The 14,744-nt window shown below is 35.6% G+C and overlaps 4 protein-coding genes across 4 annotated transcripts; 3 read left to right on the forward strand and 1 right to left on the reverse strand.

The window, feature by feature from the left end:
- Positions 1–113: 113 nt before the first annotated feature.
- LOC118436147 lies at positions 114–3,230 on the forward strand. Its single transcript, XM_035853497.1, has 3 exons — positions 114–1,797; positions 1,888–2,206; positions 2,272–3,230. The coding sequence occupies exons 1-3, from the start codon at positions 1,446–1,448 to the stop codon at positions 2,756–2,758; spliced, it is 1,158 nt and encodes a 385-aa protein (XP_035709390.1). The 5' UTR covers positions 114–1,445; the 3' UTR covers positions 2,759–3,230.
- A 1,994-nt stretch (positions 3,231–5,224) lies between these two features.
- Positions 5,225–8,021, reverse strand: LOC110863537 (cytochrome P450 2J6). Its single transcript, XM_022112881.2, has 8 exons — positions 7,444–8,021; positions 7,248–7,361; positions 6,744–7,162; positions 6,558–6,681; positions 6,301–6,481; positions 6,073–6,190; positions 5,842–5,995; positions 5,225–5,771 (listed from the first exon to the last, which is right to left on the reverse strand). The coding sequence occupies exons 1-8, from the start codon at positions 7,667–7,669 to the stop codon at positions 5,593–5,595; spliced, it is 1,515 nt and encodes a 504-aa protein (XP_021968573.1). The 5' UTR covers positions 7,670–8,021; the 3' UTR covers positions 5,225–5,592.
- Positions 8,022–11,536: 3,515 nt separating this feature from the next.
- LOC110863462 lies at positions 11,537–12,292 on the forward strand. The gene is made up of 2 exons (XM_022112778.2): positions 11,537–11,835; positions 11,916–12,292. The coding sequence occupies exons 1-2, from the start codon at positions 11,628–11,630 to the stop codon at positions 12,164–12,166; spliced, it is 459 nt and encodes a 152-aa protein (XP_021968470.1). The 5' UTR covers positions 11,537–11,627; the 3' UTR covers positions 12,167–12,292.
- A 1,125-nt stretch (positions 12,293–13,417) lies between these two features.
- Positions 13,418–14,449, forward strand: LOC110863529. Its single transcript, XM_022112866.2, has 2 exons — positions 13,418–13,800; positions 13,901–14,449. Exons 1-2 carry the CDS (start codon positions 13,581–13,583, stop codon positions 14,161–14,163), a joined length of 483 nt encoding a protein of 160 aa, XP_021968558.1. The 5' UTR covers positions 13,418–13,580; the 3' UTR covers positions 14,164–14,449.
- Positions 14,450–14,744: the final 295 nt, after the last annotated feature.

Below are 14,744 nucleotides of genomic sequence, written 5' to 3' on the forward strand. Positions count from 1 at the left end.
TTATGATGCAGGAAGCAGTAAGGACCGTGAATCATAAAGATATATGATGCATCACCGACAATATGCTTATCGACGGATTTACCGGGATTTAGCAAGGGCATTATTAAAAGGTGAAAATATTTATGGGAATGCGTTGTCTGTCTGTGCGTATTCACGATAATTTTTGAACGGGCATAAATGCATACATATGTATATGTAGAAGTTCGTGTGGGGTTGAAATCAATTGGACATTAGGTTGGGACATTCTCATGCTTCAGAAAATCAAACTAATTATTTTCGTTGAAACTCCACCGAAAAATATGATCATGGTGAATTGGCTGCAAAACCTGCACGGGAAGGATACGATACGATAAGTATTTCACAGGTTGTATGGACACAAGTACATTACCAGTCGTAATGTGTTTAAATGTTATTTGCACACTCGCAATCAATTTATTATGCTTGGCAATATGTTAGGCTAATGCTACGCAGAATGATATGCAAAAAGCCCATGGATTAATGATACGAGCAGAGTCTGAATCACAATGCTGGAATGTTTTAAGGTCTTGTCCTGATGAGTGATAACATAAATACATATTATAGGTATATAGGTATGTATGTACATATGTATGTAGATGTTATGAGGCAGAATGTTTGGATGGGTAGTATGCACATAAATGCATAATATACGCTATATATCACATACATATATTTATATTACTGCCTATTTATATTATTGCCTTTAAAAGGCAACATCAACTTATTGTCTTCGATTTGTCGAAACCAAAATATCAACACAACAATTATATTTTATTTATTTGGCTTTATTGTGGTTATAATCTAAATTATCTAAATATTTCACCAAATCGTTCTTATAAGATAAGTACTTAGGTCCCGGACGAGTCGACAACCAGTTCGACAACATTTTAGGTCGACAAAATAGGCGGTATCGACCAATATGTTGTCGACGAGCAGTTTGTCGACCAACTCGGATAAAATATAACGGATTGCTGGTACAATGTAAATAAGATAAGTGCAAACCATCCGCATCTCATAATGCGAACAATTGATTGGGTGCCGATTGATTTTTGCACGTGCTGTGTTTCCCAACTTATTCAATATTATGAGGATTTGACTATAATCTTGACAAAGTACAAATAATGCAGTCCATCAAGAGCTGGAAAATGAATTGACTTTTAAACAAACACACGGGTATTTATTTACAAACATGACTTTCCTGTTGTTTAATGGAGACATCTCATCAAATAACTTATGGAAATTATGTACTTGCTATCTAGCAAAGTATCTGTATTTATCCATCAAAATTGAGTGAACCTCGACTTAATTCAAAGGCTTAAGCAAATATCTGTACACCCATTCCCTTATATATTTCCCATATTTCCATATATCCTATAATTGTCCGAAATATTTAGTTGGACAGTTAAATCAATTGAGGTCACATTGCCATGTTTTCTACTGACTTTCTTCCTATTTTCAAATTTCATCTCAAAATTGCCCATATTTTTGGATGCATTCCATTCACATTAGATCACAGCACGGGATGGTTGAGAAAGACCCAATCTCATAGTCGTCTCAAATTTTTTAAGGTGCAATGCTTGCTCTCGATTCTGTACAGTTTCACACTACTGGTCAACCTTTTAAATGGTTCATTAAGCCTGACTCAAAAAGCTGAAGGATTCGTCTTCTTCTTAATATATTCGGGTATGAGTTTGATCCGTTGGAATTACAAGCTAGATAATTCCCCGATGCAAGTAATTAACTCATTCCTGCATTTCGAGGCGGATATTCGTCACAAGGGTAATTTTGCTCTAGGCAACAAAATTTACGTTCAAAATACAATTAAGTAAATATATGAATTTAAAAATAATTACTCCCTCGAAAATTTAGACCCAACTAACGTACCGAAATCTAATCTGATCACGAAAGCAATGAAGCATTTCCTCGTCATGGGGGAAGTGACTGTGGCGTCTCTTCCCGTTCTGCAATTTTTAATGTTAACGTATCGTCCTTGCACACCCCCATTTCTAATGTCCATGATCCCAAGTTGTATTGTTGTGTCTAAACAACAGCGCATCATTGGCGTAATAATTCGTTCCCCGGAAACTTGGATGGGTTGGCATATCTTGTACTTTGGTTCCATGTGGCTACTGTTCGAGCTCTTCGTGGGGATTGACTGCATCTTGAGCTACCTGCGCTTTCTGGAAAGGTTCGTATTCAATACGAGACGAATTATCGTTTCAGAATAATATCTGCAGAGGTTTTAAATTGCAGCCAAATTCAATCAGTTCGAAATGAAGATGATGCAGACGACTGCATACAATTCTACAGAGCGATACAAGTATTGGAAAAATATTTCAACGCCTGCCCCCACATAAAGAGGATAATCCCGTTAACAGTATTCATTACCCCGACGCTCCAAATTATCACACAATACGTCTGCATTTCACTTCGAGATGCGGTTCCGCTACCGGGATTCCTGGTTTTTCCGCTGATTGCTGCTGACACGATAATCAATAATGTACTGATCCTCACATTGGGATCAGGCGTTCATTCTGGATCTCAGAAAGCTTTGCAGTTATTGAATAGAAGAAAGCAGAGGGGATTGAAACCAGATAGAATTATACGACGCAAGGTTAAAAGTTGTTCCCTTCTGAAGATCAGATTCGGCTCAAATTTTATTGATCGAGGCACGCCGCTGGTAATTCAGGACTTTTGCATGGGCCAAACCGTTAATCTAATTCTGATCAACTCAGGATGAATATTAATATGACTTTTTTTAAGTAAAGTCAAATCAATCTTCTATAATATTGGAATTACCTATTAACCTTTCTAGAACTTTAATATGTATATTTATGCTTTAGAGATAATTTACCCTTAAATACGTGCTAATACATGCATGCAGAATTGCAATGTCAAATAAAACATTAATTAGATAAATAAATATTTTTACTTAAGATCAAGTCGATAAAAATGTATTTCCATTGTAAAAATCTTGAGATCATTTACGTGAATATTTAATTAAAAGTTAAAACTTAAAACTTAAATGTATGTATTTCAAGAGCTACGTAACTTTTAGTAAATATATTATTTAGACTTCATATCGAAGAAAGTTTTTTTTTGTTCATGAGTCATTGATTAACTTTCATTGTAGCAAATGTTTTTGTACAAAAATGTAAAGAACATTCAACGTGGCAAAATGACCAGTGTGGTTATTTAAACATATTAAATAGGAAGGCATAATTAAAAATAAAATAATAAAAGCTTACGATTAACCTTCAATTTCACTCCTTCGCACATATGCATAATCAGTTCATAGTAGGTAAACAATTTGAGCTAGGGAGGTTTAAATATTTAATTATTTGTTTAATCGTATAACACCTTAAGTAAATTCATATTAAATATCATGTTTCAACTAAGGGCAAGGGCGATAATATTTTATGCTTTCAGGTGCAATTTACAGATTCGCGAAGGTGGAATGTATACCTCCAAAGTTTTTCCCCTGCTTAAATTGCATTTACGTATTTGCAAATTCCTAAAATGTCTTCCATTTGATGATGGGTTGAAGAGGTTGACAAAATGTAGATCCACGGGCCGAATTTTAATTTTTAGGGTTCAATGCGTCCTTTCCAGTTTGTATTGTGCTGCATTCTTTCTCAATTTGTGTCATGACCGTTTTAACCTACCGCAGAAAGTGCAAGGGTTCATTTTCTTCGTCTTGTACGTTGGGCAAGCTATAATTCGATGGAATTACGATTTGGACAATAGTGGGATTCAAATCATCAATGCATTTATGGATTTTGAGTCTCATCTTACCTGGGGTATCTCTAAAAATACATAAATATTGCATATATATCTCATAGATTAAATTGTCCAATTACTAGATTTTCTATCGAGTAAATCCAAAGTGGCCAACATGATGCAGAAATTCTTATTTTTGGGAGAAATTAGCCTTCCGGTGATACCAATTCTTCAGTTCATCCTGCTCATCTATAAACCATGTACACCGCCCTTCATCATGTCCATGTCGGCAAATTGTAACACGACACAAAGTGTGCATAGCTGCAATTCAATTGTTGGCATATTGGTGAATGTCTTGGAGTTATGGATGGCGTTGCACACCTTGTACTCAGGGTCGATCTGGGTGTACTTTGCGCTATGTGCAGGAATTGGGTGTTTTCTGTACTATCTGAATGTTATTCATAGGTAAGCACCAATCTAACAAATAATTCCTAAAGTACCTAGGTCCGATAGAATTGCTTATTTGCTTTCATTCTTTAATACCCAGCCAACTGGTTTCAATTCGCACGAAACACGATCTCAAAGAGTGCATCCGACTTTATAAAGCTCTTCAAGTTCTGGAAAAATCATTCAATGCGTTCATTATGAATCGAGTTTTGCCTACCGCGATAACGCTTGTTCCTGGGCTGCAAATTGTGGCGCAATACGTGTGCATCCGCCTAAACACGGAAATACCAATGCCTGGATTCCTAGTTTTCCCACTGATTGGCGTAAACGCAATAATCTACGATATCTTAATTTTCACAGTAGCCTCATCAGTGCACAATTTGTCACAAGACATTCTTCAGTCGTTTTGTAGAAAGATATCGGGAATTTCGATGGATCCAGTTGAACGAAGGAGAACGAAATGCTGCTCTGTTTTGAAAATTAAATTCGGTTCTAATTTCATAGACAGAGGGACTCCACTCGTGATTCAGGATTTTTGCATGAATCAAACGGTAAACCTAGTTCTTATCAAGTAGGAGTTGAACAACTTCAAATCTAAAAAATAAATATGCGCCATAAATAAATAAGTTTCATTCCTTATTACGTTATCACTAAATTTGATACCAATCTAATCCTAAGTATCGATCAGCAAGTCGTATATACATATCTATGCCTAAGTACTTACACGTGCTATTTCTGCCTGCATAAATTATTAAACTGGTTAATGCTTTAAATTTCCATCCTAAGCTAATATTTGTCATAAATTTATAAACTGTAAGTGTTAAAATAACAGGATGTTTGTCCACGAGCTAGAATTACATGAAGCTGTTTGCTTAATTGTCCATAATCTTACGTTTAAGTAAATTCCGTCTTATGTCTTTGCAAAAATTTGTTGCGAGCCATGGTTTCAATTTTTGGGAAAAATTTGTGCACCATAGTTGGAATCATAAAGGAAGGGTGAATTATTTATGAAAAATAAATACCAATCAAACATTAGATATATATTAAATCAACAAAGCAGAGATAGTCGTGAATGATTTAATTCAGTGTACATAATAATACATATTTGCCTCAACTAAACATTTATAGTAATTAATTATTGTGCATATCTCTATGTATTTATAGCAAAAGATAAAAAAACAATATCTAAACCTTAGGACAGGTGTGTGTAAAGCACATCCTCCCAGTTCTATCAAAAGTGAATACAATTCACATAAATATAGGTTATTACTTTATTTAATAAATCATAAGTAAATTTAAAAAAGTATTCAAAAAAAATCTAAGCTTTTCTGTTCTAATTACATTTTAAATAAAAATTATTTACATATTTATAATACACGCGTGAATAATTTTTGTCAATACTCAAAATTATTTCCGTAACTCAAAGTGGAGGGAATATCTATCCGGGGATAGAGTGGCAGAATTTATTGGCTCCATCGGTGGCATTTTACCCGGAATTGTAGAAAGTTTGAAGGTTTGAAAGATATTTGTCACGTAAAGAAATACTGTATTCCACGCCAACGTTTCGCCCAGACATAATCTCTTTCCTATAAATAATTTGATAAAACTCATGAGCAAAAAAAATTACAATAATTAATTTTTATTTTATTTGCATACCAAATCCAAAGGAAGCCACTCTTTCAGTATTAACGAGTTGCATTGTGCCGTCATCATTTGTGGATAGAAACCGTTCTGGACGAAATACATCTGGGTCGCCCCAATGTACTTTGTCGGTTAAGACCGGGTCCATGTTGTACATGACTCCCGCGCCCTGAGCAGAGACACATTTAGATTTATAAGTAGGAGAATATACTTATCAATTTACTTATCATTATTGAAGTGGCGTACCTTTGGAAGCGTGTATCCTCTCACGGTAATGCTATCTGTTAAAATCCTCGGTGGTGGCGTGGGTACGATGTCTGACATGCGAAACATTTCATAAAGTGTGGCTTTCATGTAGACCAAACTGCAAAGAAAGATACAAAGTCAATCGGGGACTAATAAGTCAAAAAGATGAAATATCTACCTAAATAAATTGGGATTATTCTTATGGTTATGTGACTTGGGTTCATTTACCTCTTTTCGTTATCCAGCGTTGGTGTAACATCAGATCCAATAACTCTGCAGATTTCGTCATAAACTTTTTCCTGTACGTGACCATTCATCGCGAGGTGATACAACATCCAGTTTACGGATGTGCTCGTAGTTTCTGATCCGGCGAGAAACAAGTCGGCTAAGACCACGATTAACTGATCGTCTGTAAACATAAAAATCCAAATTAGTATTTAGAATTAATCTGCGTATTGTTAAGATTCTAAATTTTCTACACAAACCTGTAAAATTGGTATCTCCGGTGCCTTTACGTTTCTCAATCTCATCTAAAAATGCCTCAATATAACTCTCGGCGTCTTGATTGCTTCGTGCACTCCGTTTTTCTTGAATATCTTTGATAATCCGCTGAAATTTAGTAGATCAAATTAGCCGACACAATTCTCAATTCTTAAATTTTTAATTTATACCCTCAAAAACTTTTGCATCTCTGCATAACACTTCAAGTGTTCCTCATGTTTGCTCAATTTCGGGAAAAGTGTCTTCACCCATGGAAAAGCCGTGTATCGGTTTGAAAGACCACATGCAAACAGAATGTCGTCATTTAACCTGACAGCCTCCTGGAGGTTTTTGTCCTCGAGGGAAAATCTGTACCCTGCCACCAAGCTCCAAAGGACGTTGATGGCGGATGAGGCGAGCAGGTGAGGGTCAACCTCCCACTCGCCCAGGCCATCAAGCACACCACCCTTAATTGTGGACATTAGCTCGTCAACTTCCTCTTGCATGACGCCATTCATCGAATTCTTTTTCCCAAAGCCAAAATCTCTCAGCGTTCGAATCGTGTATCTTTTCAGTTCTTGCCATGATTCGCCACTATTGAAGATAATGCCTAAAAATACATAATCGCATGGTGAAGTTCGCATGTTCTTTATGCACGAGAATTTTTAGTGGTTGCATAAATACAGTAATTATACCGCGGTTAGGATTGCCATAGGCTCGATCCGGCACAAAGGGAAATACAAAACGGCCGATATTTGCTTCCGGTTTGGTTAGCATTTCCTTCATAACCTCATACGAAGATATGACGACTGTAATAAAATGTTTTAAAAAATGATCTTTATAAAATTGCAGATAATGTTGTGTAAATTAATCGATACTTTTTTTACATACTCATAAAATGTGCCCCAAACTGGATTTTCATGATTTCTCCGTACTTCCGAGACAGTTTTTCTAACGCTTTATGCGGATATTTTATGTCGATCATAGCCATTTCGATCACATTTCCGATAATCGGCCATGGATATGGACCAGGTGGCAGATTCTTGTATTTTTTTTTGTTCGTAAGCAGTAATAATACTATTAGCGCAGAAACAATCACAAATAGTATGAAAACCATTTTCCACTATGCAAAAAGTACTTCACAATTGATAACAAAGTTATAAATACGTCTTTATGTAACGAAGTTGTAAACACAAGTGGACAAACTTATCAGTTAGCCGAGGTACACAGTCGATTTTGCAGGTCCAGCGTCCACTGATTTAATTAATGTTACCAAATCTGAATTGCAGATATCATGCAAAAAGCTTGGCTAGTTAGGTTTAATTGCGTGCGAAAAAAAATGCGCGTGGCAGTTGAACAACTTATAGAGAAAAAGAGTGGTTGGATTGGACTGGCGAAAAAAATCAAAATCATATACCCTGCTAAATACCTTTATCTATAGATGTATTTTGTAAATAAGAGAGATGAATGGGCCAAAAAGTACGAAGTGGTTGCCTTTTTATATGACAATTAATGGGCATGTGTAAGTAGTTCTTGGGCAACCTTCAAATCCGGATTTACACTCAGGCAGGCTAACTATGTAGATGTGCAAGTATGTATTTGCATTTTTTGTATATACTTAAGTGTGTGCGTAGCTGAAAACAACAAAAATCTGTAATTCTTATGTAACAGGAGTTGGAACTGCTACACTGGATCTTCTTGAATAAAAATGTACAAACTGGAGACAAAAGTGATCATAATGATGACGAAGTTCGCAATTTTATGGCATATAAGTAGGTAGATGTACCTTTTGAGGATAAACATGGTTTAAAATCATTTAATAGTAGTGAAAATGAATGTGATTGTTATTTAAGTCCTTCCTCCATGCCGACTTTGCATGCAGGAAAGTGGTATGTACGTTTCGATAAATTGAAAAGCATCTGCTAAATAGCGTACTTGTTATGCAAATCTGTGTAGCGTGCGACGTAATTTGTAACAGTTTATCTTGTTTAAAAACCAATGATCCTTGACTTTCCCGTTGGGATGAAGGGTGAAGGAAAGTAATTTGCTTTATTTTCGGTTGTTTCATACTAAAATTTGCGTGCCAGAAAAACATGAAGAATTTAAGTTGATCAAAGGTCAAACTAGGAGGAGCTGGAAAGCTTCATTATTTGCCCCTCTCAGATTTTGATGTCCTTTTGATATGTTACAGTACCCGATGAGATGAGTGAACAATGACCCCCAAGTGGTTTGATGCCGTGACCATATTTGCGCCCACCACACCCACTCAAAAGGGCAAAAATTACGAAAATTAGCATCTTCAAGCAAACATTTTTAGGATTTCAAAAATTCTTGTAGTAAGTTGGTTGTTCTATCATATCCAGTATAAAACGTAACTTTTTAAATTTGTAAATATTTTTGAAAATTTCCTGTCCTTCGAAAAAATCAAAATTTCAGAAAAGTTTAGTTTAATATAGGGTTTGAGAAAGAGACCATCTTTCTAGGACTGCAATAGTGATTTGGACTAAAAAAAAACAGGGCTTCTTTCTTGTTGTTGTGCCTTTGAGAGGTGTGGCGGGCGTAAATGGGACAATGACATCAAAACATTTGGAGGTTCTTGTTCACGGGATATTACATCATATGCAAATGGTATTAAAATCGGAGGAGGGCAAGTACTGAAGCTCTCCTCCTTGTGTAATGCATGTATTGTATGTATGTACATACGTTTACATAAGAAGCAATAGATGCATACACTGAAGCTTATATTATGCCAATATTGGAAAAGGACGACAAATTTTTCGTGATTTAATGTGTAGATGTATAAGTATAATTCCATGCAAAATTTCAATTCAGTAAGTTACACACGTGTACACGTGCAGGTTTTTGTTATCCCTTATTTACAATCTCGTCTTAATTTATTGCTTGTTGTTGCCGAATTCAATTTCTCCAATCTTGTACTTGTGCTAGAAAAACCAGTCCAGACATGCCTTATGTAAAAATTAAGATTCAAGATATTGTGCATATAGATGTTCAATGGTGGAAAGATATTTTATACGATTATTGGTTGAATGAAACCAACCCAATGAACTTGAATGTTTATTATGTACACCTTTTATGAATTTCAAGCATTTTCTGCTTATACGTAAATTAAGGGGTGAAACCCTTTTATGACATCGTTATAGCTTTATGTCTGTCTGTCTGTCCGTCTGTTGGGCCGATAACTCATGACGCAACGACATACAGGCTTAGAACTTTGAACGTTAGCTCTTTACGTCAAGGGGTAGACCTGATTAGAATTTGATACTACAGGTCGCACCCTCCAAGGTCAAGGCCGTTTTTACCTCAGAGGGCATGAAAGGTCACACAAGGGTTGCCAAATATTAAATTGCATATATACATATGTAGATAGATACATGACAAATTTCGAAAACGCGTCAGCGTGTCAGCTCTAGCAGATTTTCGACAGACAAAAACAATACAGATACATATGTATTCATTTTGATGCATGACACTGTTTTAGTCCGTCACATGAAAATGTTGGTGTGAAATGTAAGAGGTGTCCTTGAGTGATTCCGAACATCAATTTATGGTGGCAATTGTTCCAAGCTTCTCTGCAAGAGAGTGGAGAATAGATGGTAAATATGTATGTGCAAGTTTGTAGATCGTAGTTTATTGATTTGAAATGTAGGTATCCTGGCAACTCATTTTCTTATCTAATGTCTCCATATTTTGTGCACTGATGGCCGGAATTGTAAGCTTTCTGTGCTGTATGTCCAGGTAATTGTCTTGGGTATTGGATTGATTTGTATATTGCTGAATGTGGATACATATTTTAGAGTGATTTGTACTGAATCTGTGAATTTGGACATTTGCATTCATCAAAATCTACAACGGTTAGAAAATGCATTTGACAACTGTCTCATGAATCGTATTGTTCCAGCCGCAGTTATTTTCTCCTGCAATGATGTAATGTAAGTGACTTGCAACTGCACAGTTTGTGTGCATTCATTCGCATAACGAGATGTATCAGTGATTGGGGTCATGATATTTGCGTTGCTTTCCGTGCAATAAATAGCGTGCTAATGTTCGCCTTTGCATCATGAAATCATAGAAAGTACTCAGGTATCTAGGCAGTAATTAGATTTTTTTATTTGTCTAATTTTTTATTAGACAAACGAGGAGAAGAGAGGGTAAATTATAGAAGTAAAGTCGTAATTAGTTGCACAGCCGTAAAAATCAAATTCTTTGGACCCAACTTCATCGATCGTGAAGAATTGGAGCTCCACTTGTCATTAGAACTTTTGTGTAGTTCAAACAATTAGTCTTCTTATGCAATTAGTGAAAGTAATCATGCACTTTGGAATGATAAAGTAAATATGAAGCATACGTATGTATGTATGTATATATGTACATAGTCGTAGCTACATATATATATGTAGTGGTTTGGTGAATTGAGTGCATAATGTAAACAATTAAATCATCCAAGTTTAGTTTAGTAGTTTAGCTTTTGTCGTCGTCTTAAGTCATGTTGCATGCTTAAAGTCAGAGAAATTCAGAGAAAAAGACTATAAATTTAGTTTCGAGGACCAATGTTAAAATTGCCATTATAAATTTGTATCATATGCATCCATTGTATTTATGTAGCAATAAATCACAATTTGTCTCTTGTGTTTCCGGACAAAGCATACGTTTCATTCCGTGCAAAAGTTATATATCATTTGTGTTCTATTACAAAGAGACGGGCTTTCTAGGAGTGCATGAAAATGAAAATATGCATTTCTTTCTCTACTTACTTAACAAACCCCATGTAATACCGCTCACTAAAAGCGATGGTTAGTACTTGCGAAGCTTGACAACTTGAACACGTTCAATTTAGGAACTTGGAAATAACATTGTCAATTGTGTTTTTGCTTATCGTGATGCCACCGTCAGTGATAAATGACTCCATTCTTCAACATTTGATAAATGATTAGCTCTATGCATACGCATTTATTGATTTCATCAAATTTGAAAAGCAGAATTGCAATTTAATCAGCACACATCCAATTTACCCAACCTCAATACAACACCAGTTACCTATCCACATTTCTGAAAATATGCTGAAAGTCGCCGTTTTCCTAACCCTGTGCGCTCTGGAGACCTTCGCGGGCAATCCTATGGCGTCGGTTTCCAGGTTGGGCGTTTTTCCCAGCAACATCCTCCGAGCAGTTCCTCGCCAGGAGGAATGTGGAACCTGCGACACTGATCAAACGTGCTCAATTCCACCCGGCGAATATTTCCCCTGCGACAAAACCTTCACAGCAAGTAAGTGGTTGACGAAGCTTGTAAATTAATTTATTGATAACCTTGATGCCTAATTCACTGGTTTGGTTTCGATTGCACAGCAACTTCAACTTCATCGCTCACAATGCAGGTTGACGTCTGTTTTGGCACCGATATCGAATACTGTGTTCATTTACTTGATACTGATCTACCAAATTCTGCAATAGAAGGTGGACTCTCCTATACAGTCAGATTTTCCGTCGTGGCGAGTGACATTTTGTCTGGAAAAGATGTCCAATTTCGTTCGAACCTTTTGCATACTGATACCAGGTTTTTGGAGTTCTGTGTTGCTATTAACTGCAGAATTTTGTGATTAAATACTTATTGGAACTATGTAAAAAATGTAACCAAACATCAGAGTTTTGGATTATTGTGATTGCAAAATTTTGTTCTCCTGAATAAAAGTTTGCCTTATTTTGCGCTAAATTCAATGCATCTACATATGCATAAGCCAGCAGAAATAAATATTCTTTCATTACTGATCTTGAATTTAATATTTTAAATTCTAATAAGTAAGACAGATGAAGACACAATTCAGACTGATAAATAAATACAAACGTGACAGATAACACATACATATGCGAATCTTCAGAAGTTCTGAATCAGAACGACTCTCACCTAGTTATTTACATGCATCCATCGTGAAAAAATATTAAAAATATTAATATGTATATGCATAACAATTGAATATGCCGTTCTTAAATTTATTCTTTAACAAATCTATCAATTAAATTTAACAATTTAACTCTTATACATAAATTCATTGATGATTAACGATATTACATAATAAACCGTAGTAACGTTAGAAGTAGCTCACCCTGCAATAATTTGAATATCACTTTGCACCAATGGTGCCGAATTAGCCGACAAAATATGTGCATAAGCATTTGCAGGGTGAGCTAATATGGTTTTGATTTAAATTCGGACCAAAGGTGCTGAATAACCGCAAGTATAAAATTTATATGTTTTAGCATCAATGGTGCAGAATAATGGAACAAATAGATGTAGAATTTTCAAAAAATTTTGCAACAATGGTGCAGGATAATCAGGTAGAATACCTAAATACAGGTCATGTAGTTTTGCACCAATGGTGTAGAATAAGGCGACAAAATAAATATCCAATTTTGACATAATTTAAATTTTTTGTCCAGAAATGATGATTCCGTAGTGTCAAATTTTTGTTACTATTTTGCACAATTAATTCGCACCATTTGCGCCACGGATTGTTCGACCCCAATGGTGCGTCTAATTTATTCAATAATGGTCATGGGGATTATTAATTAGCATCAATTGATGCAAAAAACTCGTGAACACACAGACAGACGGACGGACGGACAGGAGGAATTCAATAGCTCTCGTGCTACGCAGTGTGAGCTAATAACTAATGGGTTTTTAGGAGCGTGGGCGTTCTCAATATTTACACTTGTACATAAGCATGCTAAATTTGTTACAAGAATATCACATTATTTGCAAATTGATAAAGCTGTAATGTGCAATGGAAAGATAACGATACAGCTGCTAAATATTCATTGAAATAAATGGATGAGCGATCTATCGAGAGTTGATAAGGCTTCAACTGGCAACATTGATCCAATCACCAAAACTACTTGCTACTGTCATTTCTAGTGTTCAGAGTCATTTTGTATCCAGCACAAACATTTGAAACTTTACACACCACTGTAGGTTATTGTGTTACATATTGCATATTTTGCAAATAATTTGCAAATATGCTAAACTGCGTGTACTTGTTTCTTTTTGCACTGCTAACTTTAACACTCAGTGCCAACAAATTTGAGATTAAGCGAGGACCATCAATAACACGAAAAACTGGAAAAGCAGGACTTATCCCAGTTATTCAACAAGAAGAGTGCGGTCCATGCATAAGGGACGAAATGTGTATAATCCATCCAGGAGAATCATTTCCTTGTATTCGAGATTTTACTGCCAGTAAGTCCAGTATATATTTAGACAACGCAGAATAACGTATGCACTATGTACATAATGGTGTGATTATCTAAAAAAAAAATGATCGATTATTGATGACCAGCTACATCAACTTCATCATTATCACTGCTCGTGGACGTATACATTGCCGCTACGCTAGAGGACGACAATGAATATTGTGTCCAAATTATGGACCTAGAACTACCAAATTCTGAAGTAGAAGAAGGCGTTTCGTACTTTGCAAGATTTTATGCCACACCAAATGACACGCTCAGCAAAAAGAGAGTTCAATTCCGTGGTAGTATTGTTCATACGGATACCAGATTTGTGGAATTGTGTGCGTCCATCGATTGCTACATAATTTAAGAATGCATACTTAATTAGTATTTTAAAATGTATGTTTAATGTATGTTTAATAGTATCTACTGATATGTACATGTCTGCACCTATAAAATTACCGACGGATATTCACTTAGATATTTTGTTCCATGCATCGTATGACCACACTAATATAACTTGCCCGAATGAAAAGTATATATTTTTATCCCATTAGAATATGGGATATAAATAAATAAACCAGAAGATAAATATGTACACTCTAAATAAAAATAAGTAAAATTTATTCGAGGTTAGAGTAAAAAAGAGGATGACACAACCAAAACGTAAAATTTGTCGAGCGGGTGGATATATTTTGCACAACGTTGGACAAATTTTACCTTTTGGTTGTGTCATCCTCTTTTTTTACTCAAACTCGAGTAAATTTTACCTATTTTTATTCAGAGTAACTAATCGGTGATCGACTCATCACAAAAGGACTTCACGAGAGTACATGTAACACTACATGCGTATGAAAGATACAAATACTCATCCTCAGATTTAAAGGCGACCGGCCCCTCGTGGTTAGGTGTGGTTATGATTAAGATCATTATTTCGTACAGCATAAAAAA

The sequence above is a fragment of the Folsomia candida genome, unplaced genomic scaffold (genome assembly GCF_002217175.1).
Source record: "Folsomia candida strain VU population unplaced genomic scaffold, ASM221717v1 Fcan01_Sc001, whole genome shotgun sequence".
Lineage (NCBI taxonomy): Eukaryota > Metazoa > Arthropoda > Collembola > Entomobryomorpha > Isotomidae > Folsomia > Folsomia candida.

Coding starts and splice junctions, on each gene's coding strand:
- LOC118436147 (XM_035853497.1), top strand. CDS start 1,446: ATGTTTTCTACTGACTTTCTTCCTATTTTCAAATTTCATCTCAAAATT. Junction 1,798..1,887: donor GGCGGATATTCGTCACAAGG/GTAATTTTGCTC, acceptor TCGAAAATTTAG/ACCCAACTAACGTACCGAAA. Junction 2,207..2,271: donor TACCTGCGCTTTCTGGAAAG/GTTCGTATTCAA, acceptor TTTAAATTGCAG/CCAAATTCAATCAGTTCGAA.
- LOC110863529 (XM_022112866.2), top strand. CDS start 13,581: ATGCTAAACTGCGTGTACTTGTTTCTTTTTGCACTGCTAACTTTAACA. Junction 13,801..13,900: donor TATTCGAGATTTTACTGCCA/GTAAGTCCAGTA, acceptor ATTGATGACCAG/CTACATCAACTTCATCATTA.
- LOC110863462 (XM_022112778.2), top strand. CDS start 11,628: ATGCTGAAAGTCGCCGTTTTCCTAACCCTGTGCGCTCTGGAGACCTTC. Junction 11,836..11,915: donor CGACAAAACCTTCACAGCAA/GTAAGTGGTTGA, acceptor TCGATTGCACAG/CAACTTCAACTTCATCGCTC.
- LOC110863537 (XM_022112881.2), bottom strand. CDS start 7,669: ATGGTTTTCATACTATTTGTGATTGTTTCTGCGCTAATAGTATTATTA. Junction 7,163..7,247: donor CTATGGCAATCCTAACCGCG/GTATAATTACTG, acceptor ATGTATTTTTAG/GCATTATCTTCAATAGTGGC. Junction 6,191..6,300: donor ACGCTGGATAACGAAAAGAG/GTAAATGAACCC, acceptor CTTTCTTTGCAG/TTTGGTCTACATGAAAGCCA.